Raw genomic sequence first — 17,965 nt, 5'->3', positions numbered from 1 at the left:
AAAAAAGATAGAGTCATTTATCTCTAAGTATTATTATTTTGAGCAGCGATTAACAAGCTTATTTGTATATTTCTATTTATATAGATATCCCTTGGCCAGAAGGTGAAGAAAAGTTATCTGATAATGCTCAAAGTGCAGTAGAAATACTTTTAACCATTGATGATACAAAGAGAGCTGGAATGAAAGGTGAGACTTTGGGTTACTAAACTCTTTTACCCTTGATTTGTTCCAAGTGGTGAATATTAATAAAAGTATAATATCAGGTATGTAGTATTCCAATGTAATACTACAGATAGTCTGACTGCTAACTTGGTAAAAAGATAATTTAGTTTATTTCTGCCCTCTAGGTATGCGTTGATATATTTGTCTTTATTCTACAATAAAAGTCAATGTGTCACATGTTAGGGAACAAAATTAAATGTGGTCAATTTGCAATACTATATTCACACATTGAATTTTATTAATCTCAAGCAGTTGCCTAAAACGATCTTATCATGTCAGCGTCTTGGGTTTTTCAAACCTGACAAAGTTAACCATCTACAAATACAGGAAATCTTTTTATGAAAACCTATTGTTCTGTAATTTCTTACTGCTTCATTTTTGATACTGTTATTCATTGACAAATGTACCAGGTCCCAGGTTGTCAGATAAGACAAATTTGGTACATTATAAACCATTTGATGCTTTTCTCAATGCAGGAGCATGTTAAACCCTATTGTGAAACTCTAGTAAACTCATTAGCAACTGCCTTAAAGTCCCGTCTGTGACATAGTGTGATAATATAGAGAGAAATAAGCATTATGTCTCAAAATGCATTTCCATGGAAAGTAGGGTGTACTTAGGAAAATGGGCTTTAGAAATATGCCATTTGCATCAGCTTCTAGGTATTCCCTCTAACAAGATCAATAAGTTTGTTGATTGATTTAACGGATCCTATTGAGTAGCTTCTAGGTACTAAGCAATGTTCAGGTACTGGGAATGAACTAGACTAAAACCCCTATCCATTTGGAACTTACATTCTAGTGGAAAGAAAGACAGTAAACAAATTGCAGCCATAACATGATGTCATGTAGTGGTAAATACTTGGAAGGAAAATAAAGCAGGGTGAGAGGACGCAAAGTGATGGCAGGAGATTTTTGGGGGGTAGGGTGGTCAGGAAGACCTCTGTGGAGAGGGTGATTTGAGCAGAAACCCGTGTAAAGGGAAGGAGCAGACATTTGAGAACTGAGCTCTAGCTTTCTCAAGACACTTACATGAGCAGGAGGATCACTGGAGCACAGTTTGAGATTGCAGTGAGCTATGATGATGCCACTGTACTCTAGCCTGGGTGACAGAGCGAGACCTTGTCTCAAAAAAATAAAGAAAACAAAAATTTTTAGAACAACTGAATCCACAAGGGAATTCTAATTTAGTCTAAGTGTTGAAGCAGCAGTTTTTTAACTGAAGAATCACCTATCATCTCCTTCACTGTGTAAATTATTTCATTAAAGAAACAAAAATCTGCAATGTCTTTGATAAGAACATCTTTCTTCTATCATCATTTATTTTGAGCAAATTACAGTATATAATAGCCATGTTCTAAAGAAGGGTTTCTCAACTCTGGCAAAATTGGCATTTGAGGCCACATAATTCTTTGCTATGGGGACTGTCCTGTGCATTTAGGGTGTTTAACAGGATCCCTGTCTCTACCCACTACGTGCCCCGACAGTGGTGCAACCAAGGATGTCTCCCAACGCTGCCAAATATCCTTTGGGGGGCAGAAATCACCCAGATGCGAACTGCTCTTCTATCGTATTATAGTTTTTAAAGTAACCCATGCTCAGTTATTTATTTAGAACATTAAGAGACAAATTCTCTATATGTGAATTGTTTTTGCTATTTTATCCCTTTTTCTACCAGTCTTTTAGTTTAGGGGAAAACCCACTTGTAGACATATTGATCTTCCAACACGTCACTCCCAATACAGATACACAATTCTTTCCTGTCTGTGTAGTCTTCTTCCAGTATTTTCCTTAGATTTGGGTCCTTTGTGTGGGGGGAACCATTTACTACCATAAGTGTCACTTCTTGTTTGCCAATATTTTTATTGTTGCCTTATGAAGCGAGGGGTTGAGGCGGGGGGAGCCTGTGTCTAGCAACTAAATATCACAGTGTCGTCAACAGTATATTTTTATTTTAGTAGGTAGAAGGAAATAGGAACGAGGACAGGTAACAGAATGGTAAAGAAGTGAGCGAAGTTTCAGCTCTTAAAAGCAGAGCAGGTCTGTGATTTAAAGCTTCCAGACCAGCCTGAGCAAGAGCGAGACCCCATCTCTACAAAAAATAGAAAGAAATGATCTGGACAGCTAAAATTATATATATAGAAAAAAATTAGCCGGGCATGGTGGCGCATGCCTGTAGTCCCAGCTACTCGGGAGGCTGAGGCAGAAGGATTGCTTGAGCCCGGGAGTTTGAGGTTGCTGTGAGCTAGGCTGACGCCATGGCACTCTAGCCCAGGGAACACAGCGAGACTCTGTCTCAAAAAAAAAAAAAAATAAAAAATAAAAAAATAAAGCTTCCAGATGTAGTCTAGACATCACTGTTGTACAGACGCAAGTCAGTGAAACCAAGGAAGAGAAGGTGTCAGAAGTGTCATCAGTGTGTATGTTGAAATCACCATGAAGGACAAGGGTGGAGTGTAGGGAGTGAAGTCATGGGTGGAGGGTGAGCTGCAGGCTCAGGTTATCTAGGGCAGTAGACAGTGCCAAGCGTGCAGGGCATAAACAGGCAGCAAGGCCTCGGAAGGAGAATTGGAGCATAAATCATGGAAGATCAGCGGTATGGAAGGTTTATCAGGGAACAACAACTTGGCCACACTCTTTTCTCTGGAGTCAGGGATCATGGGAGAAGACAGACAGGCTGCTGTGAAGGCAAATCATTCGTTCACTCATTTGACAAGGACAAAGCAGGCTCCTGTCATAAGCCAAGTGATATGCAAAATGGTACAGTGTGTGCCTTTGTGAAATATGTGACCATTAGGGACGCAGACATGAAACATCTGTGAAACTGGCATAATAAAGTACGGCAAGATGTAGGTGAGACATTCTCTTTAATTCCTGTAAAGCAGTACTTACTTAGGGAGTGGTGTCATAATATTGTTTGGTTTCGTATTTTTCCTAAGAGCTGAAACATCATCCTCTCTTCTGCGATGTGGACTGGGAAAACCTGCAGCACCAAACCATGCCTTTCATACCCCAGCCAGATGGGGAAACCGATACATCCTACTTTGAAGCCAGGAATAACGCCCAGCACCTGACCGTATCTGGATTTAGTCTATAGCACGTAAATCTTCCCTTTAGTTGGACCTTGTATTATAGGATAAGCTTGCATAATTATATACTCCTTCATACTAGATTGATCTAAGGGGGGAAAATCATTATTTTACTGGGGTTAATGTGCTTTTAATGCATGTTACAGCTTTCAGAGTTAAAAGGCAATAAGGAATATAATCAGTAATTTATCTTAATCTCAGAACTGTCTATAAATCTTCCAAGCTTATTTTCATCTTATTTATTTTGTTCACTGCACTTTATGAAAACTAAAGCATCAATAAAATAGAATGACACTAACACCACCCAGAGAGTGAGCCATGACCTTGATTTTCTCTCTCCTTATCTGTTGATTTCAGTGCACCGTTCGGTGTGGTGTCAAAATAACGAAATAATCATCCAGTTTCATTCACATGTAATTTATTTGCACAGGATCGCCTGCCAAAGCAGCTGTCTCAAGGGCAGTCATTTAAAGCCACTTTTGTGACCGCAAAAATGCAGCCGGAAAATTCCTTTGCTCAGTCGTGTAACTCCTTTGGGGAACAAAGAATAAACAAAAGGACTGTTTTCGCTTACTTAGTAAGTCAAGGTTTTCCCTGACTGCTATTGGTGTTTGCTGCACGATGTGCATTTGTCTAAAGTAGTACTGGAAGGGTTAGGTATAATATAATCTTGCAATTTGAATAGCTTGTTCAATTTTAATACAAAATGTGATGCTTTGCATCTTATAGTCATTTATTTTAAAAATGCAATGTTATCAGATGTAGACTAATCCTTAAAAAAACCAAAAAATAATTTATTATTGCTTAATAAATATAACGAGTAGATTATCTGTCATCATCATTCTTTTAAATATATATATATATACACACACACTAAGATTCAGCTTCACAGGTTTTATCTTAAATGCATTGAGGCTTTCAGCATACTTAACGCCTAAAAGAGCAAAGTTCAAATTTAAATGCACCATTTGTAAGTTTTCTGCCAATAGAGTGAGTATTCTAGTAAATAATTGTTCCTTCTGCACATTGACTTTAGTGTTTTTGCTTTCCACTACCATCCCAGTAAGAGCCCTGGTATAATGTAGCTGACAAACGTACAAGTTTAAAACTGTTGCAGTTAGTTACACCATTATAATTGGTCCTATATAATTGAATCCATGAGTTAATGGTTTTACTGAGTTTGTTTTAGTAATAACTACTTAGATTTAATGCTTCTAATGGTTACCACTTCTAATAAAATCTTAAATACAGTTGTTAAAACTTCATTTAATATGAATTACATCTTTCCCCTAAATTAGGTGAAAGCAAAGAATGCTCTATCGTCGTTTTATGATATTTTCAAGTGGTAGGAAGAAAAAAGGCTTTGGAATCAAATACGAATTATTCAAACCATTGCTCTGCCACATTAAAAGGCCTTGGGCAGGTTTAACTCTGAGCTGCTGATGACTCACCTGTGTATCGGGGATTAACATTGATGACTTTGGAGAGTTGGAATGAGCAGAGCCAGCTTAAGGAACAAGGCTGTTTAGTGGCTACCTAGGATATCAATCTTAAGAGGGCCTTGAAAGATGATTGAATACTTGGAGAAATGAACTATAAGCCTATTCCCAATACACAAGACGGTGCCCTTGAGTGGAAAATTACAAACACGCTTTACTATTGTAGACCTAGCAAGTGCAGCTATAGTCACCTGACATTCAGCCACCAAGTAAGGCATGCTGTAATGGTAGTCATTGTGAACAAGGGATTTATTGTCTAAATTTAGATGTTGTAGATTCAGATTCTTTTTTGATAACAGGAAAGAATTAGGGATTGAATATTGTTAAGTATAGGGAAAACTAAGCAAATGAAAAAGTAAGATCGTTAACTCCAGCAATAATAAAAAGCTGTGCAGGAAAGAAAATGATCGTAGTTTAATACCTTGCTCAGGTGTGAATAGTGTTTATACGTGTCCTAATAATGTGGATCCTGCAACACTGATCTCATACGACTGTAACGGGAGACAATTCTCCATGGCTCTCGTGCATTTCTACACGTCATGCAGGTGAAGTGCGACTGACCTTTGTTTTGGACCATCGTTTCAAGGATGTGAGTGTAGTGAAAAGCTTTGGAAGACAAAGAGAGTGTCGTCCTTTGGAGTAAATGGCAGGATGCTTGCTGTCTGATATAATAATGTCTCTTTCCAGAGTAAAGTATAGGCTTGCTTACGGCCCATTATAAAAGATTCGAGTTCCCTAAAGGCCAGGCGTGGTGGTTCACACCTGTCATCCTGGTGCTCTGGGAGGCCGAGGCGGGAGGATCTCTCGAGGTCAGGAGTTTGAGACCAGCCTGAGCCAAGAGTGAGACCCCGTCTCTACTGAAAATAGGAAAAATTAGCTGGCTGTGGTGGTGCATGCCTGTAGTCCCAACTACTTGGGAGGCTGAGGCAGGAGGATCGCTTGAGCCCAGGAGTTTGAGGCTGCAGTGAGCTGTGATCACACCACTATACTCCAGCCTGGACAACACAGCAAGATCTTGTTTCTTTTCTTTTTCTTTTTTTTTTTTTTGAGACAGAGTCTCACTCTGTTGCCCAGGCTAGAGTGAGTGCCGTGGCGTCAGCCTACCTCACAGCAACCTCAAACTCCTGAGCTCAAGGGATCCTCCTGTCTAATTTTTTCTATATATATTTTTAGCTGTCCATATAATTTCTTTCTATTTTTAGTAGAGATGGGGTCTCACTCTTGCTCAGGCTGGTCTCGAACTCCTGAGCTCAAACGATCCACCCACCTCGGCCTCCCAGAATGCTAGGATTACAGGCGTGAGCCACCACGCCCGGCCAAGATCTTGTTTCAAAAAAATTTTTAAAGGGAGGCATTAAAAGCCAAAAGACATGGCCTTTCCTACCACACATGGACAAAATTATATTTATAAAATTGTATCTATATAATGATTTTATTCTTTAAATAAATAATATTTTTGTAGACAAAGATATAATTATCAGACCCAGTTCTAGCCAGTGAGATGTAAGGTGTCTCCTGTGTGAGACTGTCAAGAAAGTGACTGTCTCCTTATCACCTGGCACAATACGACTAGGATTGCCTTCTGCCCTGCACTCTGCCCGCCTATACTGCACACATGCCATCTGCATGTGCCTCAGCCACCTTGCAAGAACGAAGACAAGAGCCACACACTAACGATGGTAGAACAGAAAGACAGGAGCCTCTCTTCCTGTTGGCACTGTGGCGGCCCCAGACTTCTTGTCATGGAGGAAAAAACCCACTTACATTTGCATGAGCCCCCGCAGTTGGATTTCTGTTACATGCAACAGAACACCGATATCTTACATGATAGAAGTAGTTTCTATCACTTTTATCACTAGCTGTAGAAGTTGCAAGTTATAGATGTATATTAAAAACACAAAACTCACCAGTTTCCACCTAAGACCAATAACATGTATTCAAGATGGCTGAGTCAAGATGGGTTCATTGAGTGGCTGGGGAAAACTTACTTGTTTGGTAGAACTGAAACTTAAGATTTTTGACTGGATCACTAATATTCTCAACCAGAAGATTAAATGAGTTAAATTTCATCCTAGTTTCTGATTTTTATCAAATTATATATAATAGCATGGCTCTATCTTGAAACAGTCATGATTACTTTCTATGAATCCCTACTACTTATTCTCATTTGATCCTTAGTACATAATCAATGCACTAACAGCAACAAGTAATAAAAACCATATCATTTCTCATTAACCTTTTATTTTTAACTTAGTTTTACAATAAAGAAACAGAAAATAAGTCGATCATTAAAAAAATACCATAGCTGTCACTTTAAAATTTAAAATGAGGTTCTTGTTAAACAAAGCAGAACACTATACCCTATAATTACATCTTTACTTTTATATACAAGAACTGTGTGCAAAGTGCTTTTCAAACTGCAAAATAAGACTTTGGAACAGGATGGTTCCAAATGGTTATCCCTAGGATTTAGTTACCTCTTCCTGCTCGTAATGATTCACAACTGCTTACATTCTTAATTTGCATTTGATGTATTTATACATTAAGAGAAAAGCCAGCTTTTCTGACAGCAGATTTATATCTAATTTTTGAAAATATCTGTGATCCACAGGTCTAAACTTTATTTTTACATAAGTCAGTTACTTCCTTCATTTTTTTTCTAAATAGAGGACCGTTACTTAAAAACAAATATTGGGAGATCCCTTTAGACAGACTAATTTTAATCAATATGGGATGCAAAAGTAAAAACCACCAAGTTACATGAAAGAAAAAAAAGGAAAAAAGTCTGGGAAAAGCAAATTATATTCTTATACTTTTTTTTTCAGGCAAACAAAGAACCATCCCGTAATATTAGAGACGGGTAATTCTTTCCCTCTTATTTAAAACACTCTGAATACATGATGCTAAACCCAACATCATACATACCAAGACTGCTTAAAAATTATTTGTTACAAGCATCTGAATCAAAGAAATCTTCGAAGCACAAGGTACATCTATCTAAGTGAGCAGGGAGTTTTAGAAGATATACAAGAATGATTTTCCAAACAAAGTCTTCAAGGATCTAAATTATAGCCTTCCTTTTGGTTTAAATGTGAGAGGTGGGGTAGAGGGACTTACACTTCCATCAGTTGGTCAGGCCTTATTCATGTGGAAGCACGTGGCCTACGAGCTTGCGAATCCTTCCAATACCCCTGCAAAGTAGGTATATCTAAAATATTGTAACCCGAAGGAGAAACTGAGGCACTAAGAGGTTAAGAGTCCAGTCTATATAGTTCACCAGTTGCAGAAAAGTGATTTTCTTCTGTTTCTTTTTTGACCTTTGTAAAAACAGTATAAATAGGTTTTCATTTTATATTTCAAAGCACCCTAGGAAGCAGACACTAGAGATCCTCAGTTAAAGAAAAATGATTACAAAGGAATAAATGTACATGTTTGAATAAAAATCATATCAATCATTTGCAGGCTCAGAATATACTTTTAAACCTACATAACGCCCAGTCTTCAACATTTCCATCAGCAGGTTATGTGACTTCCGTGAATCATTTGTAAAAACTAAGCCTACTACAGAGGGCTCTGCTTGTTAGTAACGATGCCCGAACACCAAACTCAGGGCTGCGAATGCCCAAAAAAGGTCTTGGGCATCCCACAAAATGAAGAAGATTCTTCCAGCAGTTTTCTACTACTTGGCATGGCAATTGAGTGAATAAGATATAAAGTTGATTTAATGTCATTTGAAATACACTCCTGGTTTGCATTCTTTCTTGTATTTAATTTAGAAAATTAAAAATACCCACTTATAAATCTGATCTCATTATCACAACTGTGCCTTGGAAAAGCAGCTTATATTTCTCTATGGGTGATAATCAGGTAAACGTGTTACCAAACGATAATTAATAATTTAATGTCCTTCAAGTTCAAGGGTAGGGTAAATCTATGTATGCGACTTATAACCTAGTTGAAATTGATTATTCAAGTATCAGTGATATTAGTCCTTAAAATGTTATCATTTGTGTAGTGCAAAATATGTATGTATTTATGTACACAAACCAAACTACTGGACAAGAAAAAGCAATGTAATCATCACAAACTAAGATTTTCTTGTGAACGCCACAATCCAATTCATTCTGAGGTCATCCGGGCCCAGCACTCTTCTTGAGTAAAACACCGTTTTCTTCAGTTCAGTTTTCTTTAAAAAGAAAGTGAAAACCAATTTCTTGTGAGTATAAATAAACGTAACCTGAATATGCAACACTTCCATACCTAAGAATTCTCTGAGTGATAATACAATGTTATGACTTAACAGTCAAATTCAAAATAAAACCGCAAAATCACAAATGGTCCTTATGAAACTGCTTCACAGTGACTTATAGCCTGCTAGGATAGGAAAGATCCAATTGCAAGTGCTGAAATTACCAAACGGTTTTTAAAAAATAATTTAAATTTACATTTCTCCTCCCTTAACTTGTAGATTCTCATCCTTTTCTAATTGGCTGTTATACAATTAAGATTTGGGGGAAATTATTTCATAATTGAATCAAAATGGAAAAATTGTGCAACAAAAAAGCTTAACAAACTATAATAGGTTGACCGATGTACAAATGGACTATTCATTTACTCAACACATAATTCTGTTTCTATTATTTTTCAGGCACTGGGGATTGAAGGATAAATGAGGCAGCCCTCAAGAGAGCTCTCAGTTTAGTTGGGGGAGGTGGAGCCATGTAAACCCCAAACGTGGAGATACATAGATAGATAGAAATATATTAAAATATACATATAAAATGCGGTGATTTTAATGACAGCAGCACGAATGAGCTATCAGAAAAGGGTGGGCTTGTTAGCACCAGACACAACAATCACCTGAGCTCTGAGCTCTGAGAGGTCCCACTGCTGTGAAGTCTCCAAACCCTTCCCAGCACTCGAGATGCCAAAACGCCTGCAACCCTCCCATTGCGGATTCTCTCCTCTCTGTAGAAATCCTCTTATGTAACCTCTTGGCAGGAGTGACATTTGAAATAAGCAGATCGTTCCTTATCCTCTGTAGAAATCCTCTTATGTACACCTCCTTGGCAGGAGTGACATTTTAAATAATCAGATCGATTTGCACATGATAGAAGGAAATGCCCAGTAGCAAGAAGAAAAAAGACCCCCTGGAGGCAGAGAATTGAAAGGGCTGAGAAAGACAAGATGTAGGTGGGTGGCTGACAAACTGCCTGAGTGAGGTTTTAGCAGGAATGTCAGCTGTGGGTGCCAGAACCTGTGTGATGCAGATACTAAGCACAGCCCTTTGGTGACTTACAAAAGGGCAGTCACCTTGGTCTCTGGACCCTCAATCGTCCAATGTAATACAATAGATATAAATCACTACCTTCGGAGCTTTTTTCAGGCTCTTAATGAGAACTTTCTCTGTTTTGTATTTTTTTTAAGTTTATCAATTTGCTGGAAAATGAGGTTGACAGACTCCCATCTTAAAGTACCACCATCTTCAGTTTTGTATTTTTTTAAAAATTAACTTGCAAAATGGAGGTATAGTGTGATTAGAGAAGAAAAGTCACAGAAAACAGCAGATCGGGGAGCGGGCATAGACCCTGCCTTTGCCCCCAGCAGCGGAACACGCGGCTGAGATTCTCCCCTGCCCCCCAACCCTGGGCCCGACTTCCTGTGCCAGCACCTTCTGCCCCAGGCTCCACTTGAAGAATGTTCCTCCTCACTCCCAGACAGTTTGTATTTGTTACCTCTCTACTGAAGGCTCAGCGTCCCCAAGGAAACGACACAACAGTGAATTTATGAATCCAGGCAGGTTGATAAAGAACAGTGGTTAGAAACATCCCTTCCTCCAAGGTAATAGAAAGAGTAATCTTGTAGATTTAAGAGGTCTGCAGTCAGTATTTACTCATGGATAATTTGAATAGAAGCGTCACCAGGCTAGGTAACTGGGACAAGAGGGACACAGAAGGCTGATCAGGGCACGTGTTGCTCTTCCCATCACAATAAAGAATGTTTTTCTGATCTACTGCAGAGTGATAGGGTAAGAAATCTCTTTTACTTTTAAATTTATATTCTATACTAGGAAAACACCAAACAGCAGACCTTAAGTATTACTTTTAACGTTAAAAGGCAAAAATGCATATATATGTAAAAGCTTATCACAAATAGGTAGCTAGTTTTACATACTATAGGACTATCCCAGTGTCTGTCTGTGTCCACATGCATATTTATTAAATAAAATGAAAGCTTTTCCATGTCATAGGGTACTTCAGTTTGTCATCTTGCCCACAGGGGGCATCCGGTCATGCATTCGACACACAGTTATTGACACCTGCTCCGTGCCAGCCTCTGCACTAGGGGATGAGCCACGGCATGATCCCTATTATGGGTTAAGGCACCCTCTCCTGCCCACACTTTTCTCATTCCTAACAGATTTCTAGATCTTTCTCTTAATCTCTAACACAGAACCTATCTCTTCTAAACCATACACACTGCTCTCCAGCCTTCATTCCTTTAACTGTCAGATTAAAAATTGCTAAACACAGCCGAATTAAAAGATACTTAAATCTCCTCAAGGCTAAAACTTGTTTCCATATCAAATAAGGCCCTACTTATCCAATCCCGGTTAATCTGTTACATATATAAAAAAAAGAATACAAGAAAATCACTCTAACTCATCAAAATGAAGTTAGTTCCACAGTGCTAAATTGCAATTTGGAAGGAACAAACACTTTACAATAAAAAAAAAAAAACTTGATAAACATTCAACAATAACAAAGTAGAAAATTAATAGGAAAGAGTTTCTTCATTCAGAGACATCTGTGAACTGAAAGAGGTGTTTAGGGGAAATGGTGAACAATTTTTTACTATACTTCCATAAGTAAGAAACATTCAAAAAGTTAATTTCAGAAAAACTCCAATTTTCTGTGACTGCTAAAGCAGAATACAGTTTGTTTTTTTCCTTCTTTAATGAAGTGATAAGCTGCTTCCTCCTTAAGCATAAAATAAATTATTAACCAAAGTAAGCTTTAGGTGTTTTTGTCCCATGCCAAATTTCTCTACTCTCCAGCTCCCAACTTTCTACAAAGGAAACATGAAAAGGAACTTTGAAATGCATTGCAAAATGTGTAAACACCTACCTTTAGTGTCATTGTGCCCTGCAGCTTAAATCCAGCATTACTACACATCAAAAAAAGGTTTGGTTCTTTTTTCCTTCTATGACCAGGGATATGAGAATATAAAACACTAAATCCAGCCATTACAGGCCAAATTTAAAATGTGTCAAAGAAGAAAAGAAAGGGTATAAATTAAGGTGTGTATCTTAGCAACGAAAATGACACACCCACAAATGGATTGGAAAAGGGAAAAACAAAACTAAGAAAGAAATTTATGCTTCTGAAATTTTACTAAAGTTTTTTTCAAGTGAGCAAGGATATTCTAAGAATATTCATGTATCGGAAAATGTATTCAGCTCATTAATGAACATAAATCAAAACTGTCTTAACGTAAGTGGAGAACAAGGAAAACTGAAATGCTTCACCCAATGTCATACGCGTTTCAGTCTGTCCGCTATAAAGTATTATCACCGGGGCACTCACAGTACCGCCTGTCCCTTTTACGTAACAGAAGGATAAATGCTTTTTGTTATCAAGCATAATAACTAGAAACTTGGGTTCTTTGGTAAAGGAAAAACATACCATAAATACTTAAACTTGTAAATTTTTGAAAATGTGTGCACATTATGATCAAATGTCCTATATCCGTTCTCCACCTGTGGTTACTTAACAGCAAACAGTGACGAAACACTGAAAACCTAATCAGTGTGAGCAGTGAGGTAAATAATGGTCTATTTGCCCACTCATTCGTCAGTTTACACAGTGTCCAAAAAAGGACACTTTTTAAAGATTTTAGGATTTCCTTGAACCTAAGGGTTTTGGCCTCAGCTTATTCCTAACATAGACAGACTCAGGGTACTTCCACAGATTCCAATTTATTATTCTCAGAGGTATCTCTTGTTATCCCAAACTGGAATTCTGACCCTCAAATTGAAGTAATCCCTAATTCTAGAGATAGTCAACCACCAGGCTGAAAATTTTCTGAAATGTCAATGTCTATATTTCAAAGGTATACTTTTCATTAATTTATTTAATTTTAATTTTTTTCCCCTTTTTTAGGTCATCTCAGCTTCAGAATATATTTCAAAGGTACAGAGAGCAAACAGGCATTATTTATTTACCTTTCTGTGATCTTTTATGCAAAGGACCCGAAATCAACATCAGACTATAAGAGCATTATTTCCTCATAAGCCATAAAACGTAAGCAGCACGTAGTCATTGTCATGTTGTTGCCTAAATCAAAGCTGTACAAATCCATCGGATGCTCTCAAGTGAAAAATTTTTTGTCTAACAAGTACCTAGAAATCCACAAGATATCATTTCCAAGGTAATTTCAGCCTCAGGATCAGCATAGAATGTTCAGTAGGATAAAACATCTACAAAATGGACCTATCTCCTTAATTCCGGCTAAAAGCTCTGTCTACTATAGGTCACAAGAGTTTACACATCATTTCAAATTATAAAACTGTAGAATTACCTTCTCCTTCTTTGATAATATAAATGCACCAGCCACTGGGCAATAAAAGGCCATACGATAGCAAAAGTTAGTGCACCAGGAGATATCTCAAAGGGCCACCAAGATGGTCTCTGAAAAAACACAATAAGCTTGTCACCAATCTATTAGAGATTGCATGTATAAATTTAAACACATACTGAGAAAAATTTTGAAAATATGAAACTATTAACAAATCTCACTCCTGCTAAATTCACAGTGTAATTCAGTAAGCAGACTTTCAGGAGTACATCAGACTTAAATAAACACAAAACAAACACTTTTTAACTTCAAAGCTCTATAGGGTAGGTCTCATTTGGAATACTCTAAGAATCTCATATATTCTAAATGTATTATAACTTATTTGACATCCTGGCACTTAGATTTAAGAAAAATTTTCGGCCGGGCGCGGTGGCTCACGCCTGTAATCCTAGCACTCTGGGAGGCCGAGGTGGGCGGATCGTTTGAGCTCAGGAGTTCGAGACCAGCCTGAGCAAGAGCGAGACCCCATCTCTACTAAAAATAGAAAGAAATTATATGGACAGCTAAAATATATATATAGGAAAAATTAGCCGGGCATGGTGGTGCATGCCTGTAGTCCCAGCTAATTGGGAGGCTGAGACAGGAGGATCGCTTGAGCCCAGGAGTTTGAGGTTGCTGTGAGCTAGGCTGATGCCACGGCACTCACTCTAGCCTGGGCAACAGAGTGAGACTCTGTCTCAAAAAAAAAAAAAAAAAAAAGAAAAATTTTCTCACCTGTGAGGAGGGCTGATTACTGGTCTGCAATGTTGATGACTTTGCCTATAAATATAAATGAAAGTGATTTACCTTTGACAAAATGAAAAAAAAACCAGTAATTTTTCTATTTCCTATCTTACTTTTTTTAAAAAGGCAGAAATATTAGTCTAGTCTCTATTTTTCTGCTATGTTTTGATTATCCTAAAACTCATACTGACAAAGGACAAGTTCCCCAAAATTGTGAGCCAAACAAATACCTTGGATACTTTATATTTTACAGTTCAAATTATATAAAATTATCAAAATATCAAATCAATCTAAACCCTTATTTTATAGTCTTATTAAATCACCTATTCAATTTTCTTAATTAATTCCTTAGTTTCCATACAAACTACCAATTTACACACGCATTTGAAAACGGTAGTCTTGATTATTAATTAAAATAAAAAGACTGTAAACAATATGCAAAGATCTGGAAATTCATGACAAATTATAGAGTTATACAGATACGGGAGATATGAGACTGCTAGTGTTGTAGGTTTTTAAATAAGTAGCATAAATTAAGCAGAAAATTTTCAGATTAATTTAGGAAATTTACATTTCAATTTGGCTCATTCCAAAGACAAGTTTCCTTAGAGTTGTTATTAGAAACTTATTGTTCTAATTTCTCCATTTATTATAACTTTAGATGAACGGTATGAACATCAGTAAGATCATTCGTTCACTCATTCAATAAATGTTTACTGAGCATCTTTTATGTACCCGTCAATATTCTGGGCACTAGAGATACAGGAGGGAGCAAAAGGACAAAAATCTCTGCCCTGATGAAGTTTATACTCTGATGGAGTGACATAAAAAATAACAAATAAAGCAGTAAAATATATGGTGTATCAGGTGGTGATAAATGCTATAAAGAAAGATAAAAACAAGGAAGGGAGATGGGACATGTCAGAGGAGGGGAGGTTTGCAAACAATTATTAAGTATAGTGGTCAGGGAAGACTTAAAATTGTGGCTAACTGGAGGAACAGCTTTCAGTACAGAGGGAATAAGAAGCTCAAAGACCCAGAGTGGGAGGGAGCCCGCTGGCAGGTTCAAGGAACAGCTAGGAGGCCAGTGTGCTGAAGGAGAGTGAGGGAGAACAGCAGGAAAATGGGGACGAGCAGGCTTTTCAATTTCTTGCTTATAGGTTGTATGATTTCAAGGCGCTCAGTATGACTACAGCTTCCAGGTGAAACTAAATTAGTTGCCAGTGGATGTTGCATTAGTCGTTCCAGACCAGGAAGGTGTTAAACGATAAATTACAGTTCTCGTATACTCAAGCTGAACAGGCCAAGTGCCGAAAGAACCAAGACAAGGTAATGATTCTTATGCTGTTAGTTGTAATCTTGCTTTGTAGGCATACTAATCTTCAACCAAGAAATTTACCCTTTGGCACTTCTCCAGACTAAATGGAATTAAGGGCAGATTTACAACACTGAGCTCCTAGGTATCCAATGACTTACCCAAGGTCACAGTCAGTGTGGTTTAGACTGGACTTCAAGGTGACCAAACTCCAATGTGACAGACACAACTACTCTTCATTAAAGCAGCAACTAACAAATGCTAGAGTCGAATCAGAACTATTAAATGGAACTACAAGTGGATTTTTTCCTAAGTAATAAATGGTCTGGAATGGCAAATGAAGATTCCTACACACCACTGCTTACAGCTAAGATATAACCCGTACTATCCGGCTTTTTGTGCTTCAAAGATATATATCCACATACAACCACATATATCTTTATATATTAAGAAAAACCAAAGTCTAATCATTTTATGATTCTATTGCTAGATTAAAATAAAGGATTACTGAATTTTTTTGAAATTCACTTTGAAAGGAAAAATTTCATACAATAGTAATCACTGCAAAGGGAATATGAAGACAGAAACTTATTTAAATTAGACCCTCTCTAAGGCTGGGAGCTTCCTGAGAGAAGGAAGCAACCTGTTTTATCATCACTGTTGACATCATCATCATCATCTCATGTTGATAGGACTTAAGTGCTCACTATGTTCCAGGCACTATGCTAAGCATTGGATTTCATCCTCTCTCTGATCAAGCATATATAAGGTGGGCACTATTAATGTTCCCATTTTATTGATAAGGAAACTGAGGCATAAAGAAGTTAAACAACCTGACCTGAGATCACACACAGTAAGTGGCAGAGCCAGGATTTGAACCACGTGGTTTACTCCAAGGTCAGCTACACTATGCTAGCTCCCTTTTTATCATCACATCCTTTGCCTAAAAAAAATTATTTGGTATGTGGCCACGCAACAAATATTTACTGAGTGAATGAGTCTAAGGGTATTATTTTACAAAAAAAAAAAAAATACACCTCAGTCACCTTCCTGCAGTAGAAAATGTATTACAAGAGAAATCAGGAGTCTTTACTTACAGAACTTGCTCTGCCACTAATTAATGTATCTTCTCAGTATCTTTGCATCTTCATCAGCTAAACAAGGGTGTTGAACTAAGTTTCCCTCAGTTCCATAAACTACTATTCTATCCATTCATTTCTTTTATGAGTCATCCAAGTGAATTATGCAAATTTTAAGGAAGAAAGTCCTTATGATGTCAAAATCTTTTTTAAAAAGTTTTATACAAGGAAACAGTGCGGCCGGCTTGGTGGCTCACGCCTGTAATCTAGCACTCTTGGGAGGCCAACGTGTGAGGATCACTTGATGTCAGTAGTTCGAGACCAGCCTGAGCAAGAGTGAGACCTGGTCTCTACTAAAAATAGAAAAATTAGCCAGGTGTGGTGGTGCGCACCTGTAGTCCCAGCCACTCAGGAGGCTGAGGCAGGAGGATCGCTTGAGCCCAGGACTGTAAGGTTGCTGTGAGCTAGGCTGACGCCACAGCACTCTAGCCCAGGTGACAGAGCAAGACTCCGTATCAAAAAGAAAAAAAAAAAACAGCGAAAAAGTAAACTTCTAAAAATATGTATCAAACGAATTTGAATACCATTATTACAATACGTACAATGAATTGAAATATAGTCAATGTTTCAATCAATACCATTAAATACAGGGAATATATATAAAATATTCTTTTTTTAAAAAAAAATCACAGAACAAGAAAAACAAACTACCAGGAACAATAATGTTCAATAATAACTAAACAAAAGAGGTTTCCTGCATAGGTAGTTCTTTTTTGCTTCAAGATAATTCTGTATTAATCTAGGGATAGTATGAGGGGATAGTGGGCCCTCATGTTTTGTTTCTCAAGCACATATAAAATAGAATTTTCTTATTAATGAAAGATACAAATAAAACAGTTTATTTGATATCAACAACCTATACTTGCCTGTATAAACAACACAATGTCATTTACTTAAGGCATCAATCTCTTTTCTTTTTCTGATTCAATTTTCCTTTAATTTCTTGTACTTAAAAAAAACAATCTGGGTTTAACTTTCTCATCTAAAATCTATTTTTTTTTTTATGTGAAGGAGATTCTGAAACACTGGATCGTACCTATGAGGCACTATTTTAACCTCTTTTTCATTATAGACCCTGTTGAGAATCTGATGAAGACAATAAACCCTCTCCTCTCAAAAATGCAAAATGGGGCCGGGCGCAGTGGTTCACACCTATAATCCCAGCGCTCTGGGAGTCCTCAAAGTCTAAGGATTCACAGTCTACTTGATAATAAAATATAATTGAAAAACCTGGAAATACATGTAACTGAGAAACCTTATCAGAACTTGATCAAGTTGCTTAGGAGGGAAGCGGAAAGATACTCACAATGGCCGTTTAGAAAGCCAGCAGCCCTGGTTTCTT

At 37.5% G+C, this 17,965-nt stretch overlaps 2 protein-coding genes across 4 annotated transcripts in view; one reads left to right on the top strand and one right to left on the bottom strand.

The window, feature by feature from the left end:
- Positions 1–3,393, top strand: part of MASTL (microtubule associated serine/threonine kinase like) — a 31,588-nt gene extending 28,195 nt beyond the window's left edge. For all 3 annotated transcript variants that reach the window (XM_069458814.1, XM_069458812.1, XM_069458813.1), the window contains 2 exons: positions 85–186; positions 3,161–3,393. In XM_069458814.1, the coding sequence (XP_069314915.1) occupies positions 85–186; positions 3,161–3,318 (260 nt within the window). In that variant the 3' untranslated portion in view covers positions 3,319–3,393. The remainder of the gene's footprint in view (positions 1–84; positions 187–3,160) is intronic.
- Positions 3,394–8,465: 5,072 nt separating this feature from the next.
- The window catches only part of ACBD5 (acyl-CoA binding domain containing 5), a 42,526-nt gene continuing 33,026 nt past the window's right edge, over positions 8,466–17,965 (bottom strand). The window contains exons 12-14 of the mRNA XM_069458761.1: positions 14,161–14,205; positions 13,390–13,499; positions 8,466–8,995 (exon numbers count right to left, since the gene is read on the bottom strand). Of these exons, the coding sequence (XP_069314862.1) occupies positions 8,983–8,995; positions 13,390–13,499; positions 14,161–14,205 (168 nt within the window). The 3' untranslated portion in view covers positions 8,466–8,982. The remainder of the gene's footprint in view (positions 8,996–13,389; positions 13,500–14,160; positions 14,206–17,965) is intronic.

Source organism: Eulemur rufifrons, chromosome 25, assembly GCF_041146395.1.
Source record: "Eulemur rufifrons isolate Redbay chromosome 25, OSU_ERuf_1, whole genome shotgun sequence".
Lineage (NCBI taxonomy): Eukaryota > Metazoa > Chordata > Mammalia > Primates > Lemuridae > Eulemur > Eulemur rufifrons.
This window is presented reverse-complemented; position numbering and strand designations above follow the sequence as displayed.